This window comes from Vanacampus margaritifer, chromosome 9 (genome assembly GCF_051991255.1).
Source record: "Vanacampus margaritifer isolate UIUO_Vmar chromosome 9, RoL_Vmar_1.0, whole genome shotgun sequence".
NCBI lineage: Eukaryota > Metazoa > Chordata > Actinopteri > Syngnathiformes > Syngnathidae > Vanacampus > Vanacampus margaritifer.
Genome location: NC_135440.1, coordinates 15,420,791 through 15,431,374, shown reverse-complemented (window position 1 = coordinate 15,431,374; position 10,584 = coordinate 15,420,791). Strand labels below are relative to the sequence as shown.

Here is a 10,584-nt window from a genome sequence, read left to right as displayed (position 1 = left end):
TATTAATTATTTGTCTGTGTGAACTTCCTCAAAAGGGTCAATAATTAAAGTCCAACCCGATTAGAATATGAATTATGTGTATGACAATACAATGTGTGTGTTTGTAACCATTGACAAAGTTCTGTTGAATAATGAAAGGGAACATCAAATGTTCACAATACAGTTTATTACAAATCTGAAAAAAGCATTCCATCATATAGTTCATTTATTTTTCCAACCCTCTAAAGTCATAAAAAGGTATCACCCACTGTTGTTGAAGTCTCTCTGAAATAAAAAGGCCCAACATACCGGTGGGTATATAAATGTTCACCCCTCAGTGTCAGGGAAAGGCACCTCCCCAACGGCATGTTTAATGTAATGCAAATGAAGCGCACTCATGTCGTCATATCCCTGACCGCATTCAAAGCATTCAAATTCCCAATACTTGTCATGCTCCTTGTGTTGGTTTTGTTCCGATTGCTCACCCCTGTCGAGTACTGGTGTCGTTTGTGCTTCTTCTGCTTTTCGAACTTCCTCGCCAGCAGGCGGGGGGGCCGATTTTGGGGGGTGGCGCACAACTTCCCCGTAAACCGACATGTCGGACGGAGCAAACTTTTGACTCTCAAATAGCTCTCCGGATTTCTCCAAATCTCCAGATTTTTGCAAACTTCCCTCTGTTTCTGCGCACGTTTGCGCTTCTCGCTCCCCTTTGCCATTTGCAATAAGCAGGCTTCCGTCTTCCACCGCGCCTTCATCGCCGGACCCGACCGCATCCTTTTTTTTCCGACTTGCGGCACCTCCGGCGGGCTGCGACGTCGGGTGGCAGCTACTGAGGTGATCGCTGAGCAGCGATGATGTGAAATAGCGTTTGGAGCAAACGTAGCACTTGTACTTCCCCAGGTGGTGTCTTTGCAGGTGTTTATCCAGGTTGTCCTCTTGTCTGAAACCCTGGTGACAACTAAGACACCAAAAAGGTCTGGCTTTATGGAACTCATCGTGATCCAACCACGAGGCGAGGCTATCGAAGGTCTTGTTGCACGGCTCGCACCTGTGCACTTCATTAGAAACGTGCGTCATCAGGTGACTCCGGAGACGGGTTTCCCTGTGGAAAACCATTCCGCACATGGGGCAGTCGTACTTTGGAGCGCTTTCGACAAACTGTTTTTTCGAGGGCCTCGCCTTATGCAGCTCCAGGTGCTTTTCATAAGACAGCTGATAGTTGTAACCTTTCCCACACGATTGGCACCGATATAACGGCTTCATGGAGTCTTCCGTTGGCGGTGAAGCTATCACGTCAGGGTCATCCGTGCTCGTTTGGATCTCTCTCTCGGGTTCAAGATTCCCATCCACAGCAACGTCCTGGTCATCCTTCTTCGACTTCCCTTGAGCGTCCAAATCGTCCAAAGTTGTTGTCGGTGGACGATTCTGCGCAACTTTGGTCTGCTTGGCTGGAAATAGGAAATGCATGGTTAAAGAATGCATTTTGGAAAGTGTTTTCAAGAAAGGTGAGAAAAGAAGGTCATTACGCACATTTAGTTGCAGCAGATATCTCTTCACGTACAGATGTTAGATTTGTATTAGCGAATTTTTAACTATTACTAAATGACGGTTGGTTTTCAGGGGTTTGGTTGAAGATATGAAGTACATTATAAAAACAACCTCCTCAAAACTTCTTGCTACATCGCTAAGCACTGATAAAACATTTTTTTTTTTTTTAAACAATCCATAACAGTTGTGCACTTAATGATTTGAATGATGTTTTTTTTTCACTTTTGTCTGTAAAATGCATCAAAAGCCCATATCCCACCCAGGGATGAACGTGTAGCGAATGTTGATTTCACGTGAAGGTTCATACAAGGTCACGGCGTTACCTAAACGTTCTCTAAACATTTTAAGGGTTCTCTAAACAGTCTTAATGGTCGACACCTTGCGACAAGAAAGACCATTTACACTGCTTAACTCATTCACTCCCAGCCATTTTCACTGAAGCAACCCCCCTTCGCTCCCGGCTGTTTTACTGGATTTTGAGTGATTTTTTCGGCCGAAATAAAATTAAAGCCAAAAGAGGATGTTGTGGTGACGCAAGCAAAAAAAAAAAAAAAAAGTGCTGCAAGGAAGCGTGTTTTTAAATTAAACACCAAACGCGGGGGTGAGTGTCACGAGCCCCTCGAGTGCTTCCACTTTTTCACTTGCATTCTGGTGGCCGTGCTAAATACTTTAGCTAATGTTAGCACGGTTGCTATCAACAGTTTTAAACAAGCAAACACTTACCACTATCTCCGGGTGACTACAGATCTGTACAAGGACGCCTGTGCATTCCGTTCCCAAAGCTGATTGCGAAGAAATGTATTTATTTATTTTTAAACGTTGGTGAATATGCCGATTTTAAGTCTGCCGCAGCGTCCCGCTCCAAAAAGTCTACAAATGCACCATCCGCACCGCACGTATCTGTGCCCGCAGGTGCAAACTACTATACATAAATTTGCTCAGTTGCTCAATCCACATTTGGTGTTTAATGTACCATTTGCCAACATTATTTAATTTTATTCAATTTATACTGTGCTTTGTTAAAATGCCAGCCTAAATATTTTATAATAAAATTACTATTTTAAATAATTATAATAAATGCAATGATAACAAAAAATGGACATCATTTTTTTCAGCGTTTCGGTTTTCGGCCAAGCATTTCTCATTTTCGGCCCAAAATTTTCATTTCGGCGCATCCCTAGTTCTATTGCTATAAAAACATGGAACCTACCAAAATAAAGATTAGAGTCTCTTCTTTCATCAGGAAAATAGAGCTAAGTTTCATCATTATTCACAAATCTGTTAAAAACAGTGGGAAAGACGCTTTTGGCAACATGGCCCTGGTTGATCTCTTATACTCTGCTACCACCTGCTGGCCGTTTTTTGTAATAACTACAATTGCTTCAAGCATTTTCTTCAGTTCAGGGGCTGCATCAAAGCCTTCTGGATGCTCTAGCATAAAAAAAAAGCATAATCATCTTTGGGAGCATGGTAATATTTAAATTACAATGTATTTATACGTTTTTGGGTGCACATGCGTTAAAGAAAGAACCATTAAGACTGATTGAGACTCTTTAGAGAATGTTTAAGAAACCCTGCAACCTGACATGAACAACATTCTTATTGTGTCGCAAATGTTCGCCCCGCAATGAGTAAATGACCTTTGACTATCTGTTTAACTATGTCTTGTTTTTAACCTTCGACTGCGTCATTACTTGCCACTCAGACTTATTTTTTGATGAAGTCTGGCGAGATATCCGCCTTTAAAATATTATGCCATTTCCACACCTAACATTCTATGTATCATAAAAGCTGTCAACAAAACAATCCGTTTTTAACAACAAGGTCAGCTCAAAATAAACCTACTTCATCAAAAGTAAAGATTTTTTTTGGGGGGGCCCCTGTTGAAATACATTGATGACAAGCATAAAACTTCAACTAAAACTTTGGCGAACATACGACTAGAAAGCCAATGACTCAACGAAGCTAAGATTTAAATATCAAAATGGCTGTCATGAATTGGTGTGAACTGTGAAGTCATTACACAAGCCACTAATAATTCAGACTATAATAGATCCCTTTATTATAGCTTCAAAAACAGCATGTAAACATGTAGGCAAATGCATTAGTCACCCTAGGGGGGGAAAAAATAACTTCATATTTACTCCACAGATCATTCCCCAAAATAAGCGGTAAAGTAACTAAGCGCCATTCCAAACGAATACAAGTACCACACTTTCATTTGATCAATAAATACTTTTGCCACAACATAGAAATAAACAAAAAGAGAGGCGGGGCTTAGTAGTCATGCAAAACAAGATGTACATATAATGTACATTTGACAATATTAGCGCTCTGTCAGGCTTTTTTTTCTTTCTTTTTATGAACAGTGCACACATTGGGTTTGCTCAGCCAGTACGGCATTTGAGACAATCTTTCAATATTTTTAAATAACAGCAGAAAATTCATTCATGTATTACATGTATGTATTTTGATACAAGTATGAGCTCCAACTTCTCAATTTAGAAAACTGGATATGCTTTCATGACACCAAAACGTTGAGTATGTAGAATGTTTTAAAAGGATTACGCGAGGCGGCATTGGTAACATTTACACAATACTAACCCGGTGTGAAAGCGAAAGCTTAGTTAGTGGAGAATTGACAGATGATCTGTATTAATATAGTGCCATATAAGGGATCTCCCTCAACCAAACAAAAGCGCAAAAAGTCTCATAAGCTTTACATGTGAACAAACATTTTAATACATGCCTTGTGCATGTTTGGTATAGTGCTGGTGCAAATCAGTTTCCTGACTAAAAGTAGCTCCACATTCAAGACAAGTAAGAACAACTGCATCTCCTGACGACATGAAATCGCCAATAGCTGCCCGGTCATTTTTAGAAAGTGCCTGCAAGTCATCGACAGCCAGAGGAGAGTGAGCACAATCGCACACGGCGGCACTTTCACAAAGCAAACATTTGCCGTTTTGTGACGCGGATGACGAAAGAACGGTTCTGCCGCCGTGGAGGCTACTACCGACCGACTGGCCTTCTTGTTTCGGCCCATTTTTGTTTGGTGCGTGAGGGGGCGAGGACTTCCCTGTGGTTCTGACGGACTTCGTGGCCAAAGCGGCGCTGAGGCGAAGGCGGACCTCGTTGGGGAGCCGAAACCGGACCTGATCGTGCCAGGCGAGGTGTTGCTGCAGCTGACTCTCACTTAAAAAGGCGTTGCAGCACAGGGCGCAGCAAAAAGGGCGGCTTTTTGCCTTGGTCTTGTGAGTTTCTAACTGGCCCTCGGTCTGGAAGGCTTTGCCGCACTTGGCGCACTTGAAGAGGCATTTGATGATTGGCTCTGAGAGGCGGCTGATAAGCGCCGAGGCTTCGCCTTGGGGTTCGGGAGCTTGGACCGCCAGTTTCGACTCTGGCCATGATTTATGGTCAGAAGCAGCTTCGCACTCAAGGTTCGGGACAGTCAAAGGAGAAGCATCACTTTTGCTTAGAGGGGGTCTGTTTATTTCTTTTGAAATCATTTCGGTCTTTATTTGACAGCTTGCGGCGACACTTGTGATTTCCGCATCCGACACGCCATTCGGGTTGTCTTCTGAACTCTCTGAGTGGGCTTGCCATGTGTGGGCACGAAGGTCCCTGGCGCTGGGAAAGCTCGCCGCGCACCGGGGACATTGGGAATGTTTTTCAACCAACATCGTCGAGATGGATTTGCACTCCTCGTTCATGGCTTTGAGCGAGGAGTCATCCACCTGAGGATCTCCGGGTTCTGAAGTGTTGCTATGCTCGGCTAAAAAAGATTCTTGTGTATATGTTTGGTGATCTTCCGTAGAGAAGTCCAAGATCTCACTCTTGGTGCTATCAGGTTGGGACTGCGGTGTGGACGTTTGGCAGTCCTGCAGGTCGTGGTCGGGAAACTGCTCTTTAAGAGAGTTAAGTTTATCATTTGTGTGCCATCGTTTATGAGAGCCGAGGGCGGAGTTAGACAAAAATCGCTTGCCACATTCTGAGCACGGAAATGGATAATCTCTCCTTAACTCTTCCTCACTAGGCTCAAAGGACAATGTTTCCTTTGCGACTTTTTTGTAACCTTTCGCATGAATTCGTTTATGCAAGTTCAAAGCCCCGACAACTGAAAAGCTTCGTTCACACTTGTTACACTTGTATTTCAAATGACTGGCGTTTGGACTTTCCACTTGGCCCGTTCCATTCTTTAAGTTATGAGGCAACTTTACTGTGCTTTCTTGCGAGTTCATCTTCGACAACTCCATTGGCTCATTATTATTTACATTTGCGGTCTTACGATCCGTTACGTGACCCTCTTTTTTAACGCACAGCTTCCTATGCGTCCGCAAAGAGGCCTTGTTGGCGAACGGTTTGAGGCAGGCGGCGCACTGGAGGTCCTCCTGCCTAACACAAGACCGCGGTGGCGGCGGCGATGGCGAATGCCCGCTCTCGTTTCCATGATACCTCATATGGAACTGAAGCGCTTTGGCGCGGGAAAACAGCTTCCCGCAATCGGGGCAGCTATATGTGTTCTTTTGCAGCTGCTCGACCTGATGCTGAAAAGACTTGCTAGGTGGCGGGAGCAGCTCGTTATGCACAACCTGGTGTCTGAGCAGACTGGAAAAAAGACGGAACGATCGGTTGCAGAGTTCACACGTGTGATTTCCGTTTTCGTGCGTGCGCATGTGCAACGTCATAATGCCCTTGTGCCGGAACTTCCTGCCGCACACGGGGCACGCGACCTTCATGGTGGAGCGCGAGCGTCCGCGGTGCGACGGCTGCGTAACGCCGGTTCTAAGCCTCACGTCGACACACTGACTTGGACTTTGCTTATGATGCGAGTAAGCGCCTAAAGACCAAAAACCTTTCCCACACTGCTCGCAGTGGTAAATCTTGGGGCCGAGAAGAGTTTTCTTTGGATTGTACGCTTTTGCGGTAGCCGACATGCTCGCTCTCCTCTGTGTTGCGCGGCTGCTCGTGTTGTTTAACGAGCTCGACATCTCACAATTTCGGCACAGCAGTCGTTCATCGCGTTGATCGGACAAATGTGAAAGATGTGTACCACACATGTCACATGTGACAGTTTTCTGCTCTAATACGTCTGCTTGGTGTAAATCTTGGTTAGTTTCATTCACGTATTCTGGAGTATGACCTGCTGCAATGGTATGGGCTTCAATGTCACATGTGTAAACGTCCGCTGACTGACCTTTAGTCTGAAGTCTCCTCCTACGAATGCTGTGCCACACTATGTGAGCCCGCAGTGACGCCTCGCTAGTAAACCACCTGTAACACTGTGGACAATCAAACCGTTCTTTGGTTTCGGTGATTTCAGCTGCTGGCGCTGCCGGGGGGCTCTGCTCCTTGGCAGGTTCAAAGTCCACCTGTACAATTTTCAAGTCAAGCTCTGGTTTTGAAACCAGATTCAGGACTGGAACATTGTCTCGGCCCTCCTGGTCAGATCCGGATCGTGAATCGGGGTCAGGGTCGTGGACGGTCTCGTCCTCTGATTCACTTGCACTTATAACCAATACGTTAAAGTCTCCAGGTTCATAAGACTCCATCACTTCTTCTTCGGACTCATTATCTTCAGAATTGGGGTGATCTTCTCCTTCCAAAGTCTCCTGTTGACACGAATGTGCCTGGGCCACTTTCTCCGTTTCTGAAAAATAATTGGTGTGTTGGAGCTGATGAGAGTGAAGCGCCGATGATCTGGAGAACTTGAGGCGACAGACTGTACATTCAAATGCCTTCTTCTGCAGCTGGTCCACTTGATGGAGAAATGACTTTGCTGGAGCCTCGCCACTGTGCACCTTGCGGTGATGTCTGTAGTAGAACGTCTGAGTCATGAACACTTTCCCACAGGCCTCACATGGAAATCGGTTCGGAGAATCTGCCGTGTGGTTTTCGTGCCATTTCTCGTGGTTGTACCAGGCAAGATGGCCGTGGAATGCCTTGCGGCATTCCCGACAGTAAAAGACGTTTTTCCTCATCTTTCCCGTCCTTTCTTCCGGAAAGCAATCGATATTTTGGCTGAATCGCTGGTGTGTCTTCAAATTCATCATAGCAGAAAAAGACTTCCCACAAGTACAATTGAAAATCTGCTCAGAAGTACGACTAATCGGCTTTTTAATTGTCTTGGGTGCTGGCTCACCGGTATCAGTCCTCCGTCGTGAAGTCCTATTCCTGCGTTTGAATAACTTTTCTTCATGGCAACGTCGGTGGGCATCAAGGGCAGATGCACGAGAATAATTCCGCCCACAAATCTCACACTGAAAGGACTTTTTCTTTACATCCTCAAAGTCATTAAATAGAGATTTGGGAGCCTGTATGTGGGTACGTTGATGATTGAGGAAGTGTCCTAACATGGAATACCTTTTCCCACATTCATCGCATTCATAGAAGTTCTGCTTTGCGGACCCAGAAATCTGCTGGGTGTCAGAACATTGAACACGGTGGGTCTCCATGTGGGATCGAAATTCGTTCATGTCAGCAAAGGACAACGTGCATAACTGACAGGAGCCAGTACTTTCCTCAACGTCGTCAACAATATCCGAATCATCCATTGGCTCCAAATACATGGTGCACTTTCCATCGGGGTGCTGGCGCCGATGATCCGAGTAGGCTGCCTCTTCACTGAAGGCTTCCCCGCAATCTTGGCAGCAGTGTAATCCCAACTCTAGAAAGAGAAAATGGGAGAAAAGAGGACGTCAGGGGTGTGCATCTCTACAATAAAAGACCATTTATATAGACGATTGAATACTTATCGTAATTAGAGCTGTCAAAATGAATCAATAAGTAATTGATTATCAAATTAAAGGACAACTATTTTAATAATTGAGTAATCATTTGGAGCCATTTTTTTTATTTAAAATTATACAAATCGTCTGATTTCCGCACATCAACAGTAATTGTTCTCTGATTTCTGTAGTCCTTGATGATAGAAGATGTCTTGTGTTTAATCAAAATAAGACATTTGCATATATCTGTTTTCATTTTGGGAAAACAATGACCGAACCGGTAACATAGTACATCATCAATCCACCTTTTTTTAATCACTATATGAATACGAAGACAAAATAAACACCAATCACTGGTTAATAAACAGTAATCAGGGGGGGGAAATGCTTTTAGAATACACTCTAATGCAAAACTAAAATGAATCCAATTACTCGATTGAATAATTGATCGAATAATATTTTAAAAATACAAATATTTGATATCTCAATAGTAGGGCTTTAGGGTGGCACTGAAACCACAATTGTATGTAAATCACTAAAACAAATCCTATTCCAACAAACGAGGCCAATATTTGACATTTTTATGCAAAATCGGTGATTGGCTGTCATGTCTTAATTTGCCCAATTGCTCAATGATGTCATTGATTGGCTCCGCAAATTAAGACATTACATGTTATATTCAATGTTTTTTTTAACCCCTAGCCAATCTGGTGAGACCATCTTGGGTGACAGTTCAACAGTGGTTAAAATTTGTCATTTGCTTCTCAAATGAAGTAATTGATGAGGAAATTTGCTCAATGAAAAAAAAAAAGTAATTTTGAGCCTAGGCCCTTTTGCAAAATGAATTGGCCATCCCTAATTTAGAGTGTCCAAGTAGTTGTCGATTAATGAATTAATTTTGTCACCTCTAGATTGGGATTGCTTAAGTAGATACTTGCATAACGCTGGCGTTAGGCCGAAATATTATACCTCCAAAATCGGCACTTTTCAGGAGATCCAAAAAATTACATGTTTGTTCAACCATTAACATTACATCAGCAAGTAATTTTCAACACTTTAGATTATTCTATAATTTGTCAAATAAAAAAAATAAAAAAAATGACACACACGCGTGTGGACTGACCAAAAGTATAGCTTTTCAAAAAATAAGAAATTTGCCAAATTGTGAGTTATGAGGTTTCCGCCTGACGCAAGCAATATTCATCACTGTTCATTACATGCTACCTGTTTAGCAAGATTCTACATTTAAGGAAGAAAAAAAAAGGTCAGAGGCTAAACTCGACCCACAGTGACATGGCAGTAAGACATTAGCCAGAAAGTGGTGCTTTTATTTAACAGCTTTTAACGAGTATTAACTTTGTCGCATGATCCTTGTATCACTGCATCCGCCTTTATGAGATGCATGATAACGCTCGTTTCATGTAAATCAATCGCTGACATTTTACGCACATACTTACCACGTTGAACAATAAATGATCGCCATGTACGCACACACGTTGAATGCCCTTAACTTGATTATGTCCACATACAGCGATGTACACTTTAAAAATTTGACGCAAAGTTCTCTCTTATTCGACCGATAGTGAGATTTCTACCTTCACGTATGGCTGGATGCTCAGTGTCCGCGGTGTCCTCGGACGACGGCTCATCGCTGTTTGCCGATGTGACATCCATGGCGGTGGACGCTGCAATATCCATAGAGGTAGACTGCTCCTCCGCCCGGACTTCTTCCATCACAACGGCCGGAACTTGGTCCATCCTTGGCGCGACGTTTTTGTTAGCGCTAGCTTGCTTTGATGGCGTTCGTTAGCCTAACAGCGTGGACATAAATCTTTACGCGGCGGTAAATGCAATTAATAAAGCGCGTAAAAGAGTCCACGTGTTTGTTAAATTCATTGCACAAACAAGCTCAATTTGTTGTGGACGTTTTGTCCATGTACGGTGAAAAACATTAAAGGACAAGGGAAGTGGCTCCTGCAGTAAACCGACGCTCCGTCTTTCTCCGGAAGTTAATTCTTCTTCGTTGGTTGTTTTGACCGCAAGGATGCTTGGGATTGATTGCCTCCGCCTATGGGCTGAAAGACGCGCCACCAGAAACTGAATCTCAATCAATATCAATCAAATTAAAATATGAATTCAAATATAAACATTTTATTCAAATTAAAATATGAATTCAAATTCACGTGAATCTGCGGGTGCCAAACCGCGAGTATTGCGGGGTCCACTGTATAATTGAACTGTCAAAAGTTTTTAATTATATTGAATTTGTTTTGCTGACCCCATTAATGGCTCCTCCTCATTTGATTAGACAGACAATTAAATGATATTA

The 10,584-nt window shown here is 43.3% G+C and overlaps 1 protein-coding gene across 2 annotated transcripts; it reads right to left on the bottom strand.

The window, feature by feature from the left end:
- Positions 1 to 149: 149 nt before the first annotated feature.
- Positions 150 to 10,290, bottom strand: LOC144058140 (uncharacterized). 2 transcript variants are annotated; one of them, XM_077576414.1, is made up of 3 exons: positions 9,851 to 10,281; positions 6,725 to 8,194; positions 150 to 1,427 (listed from the first exon to the last, which is right to left on the bottom strand). In XM_077576414.1, exons 1-3 carry the CDS (start codon positions 10,011 to 10,013, stop codon positions 307 to 309), a joined length of 2,754 nt encoding a protein of 917 aa, XP_077432540.1. In that variant the 5' UTR covers positions 10,014 to 10,281; the 3' UTR covers positions 150 to 306. The 2 variants fall into 2 exon arrangements, with proteins under 2 accessions (XP_077432540.1, XP_077432539.1); XM_077576413.1 differs by lacking the exon at positions 150 to 1,427 and having other exon boundaries at positions 1,434 to 8,194; positions 9,851 to 10,290.
- Between the last annotated feature and the right edge of the window lie 294 nt (positions 10,291 to 10,584).

Coding starts and splice junctions, on each gene's coding strand:
- LOC144058140 (XM_077576413.1), bottom strand. CDS start 10,013: ATGGACCAAGTTCCGGCCGTTGTGATGGAAGAAGTCCGGGCGGAGGAG. Junction 8,195..9,850: donor GCATCCAGCCATACGTGAAG/GTAGAAATCTCA, acceptor TTCTCTTTCTAG/AGTTGGGATTACACTGCTGC.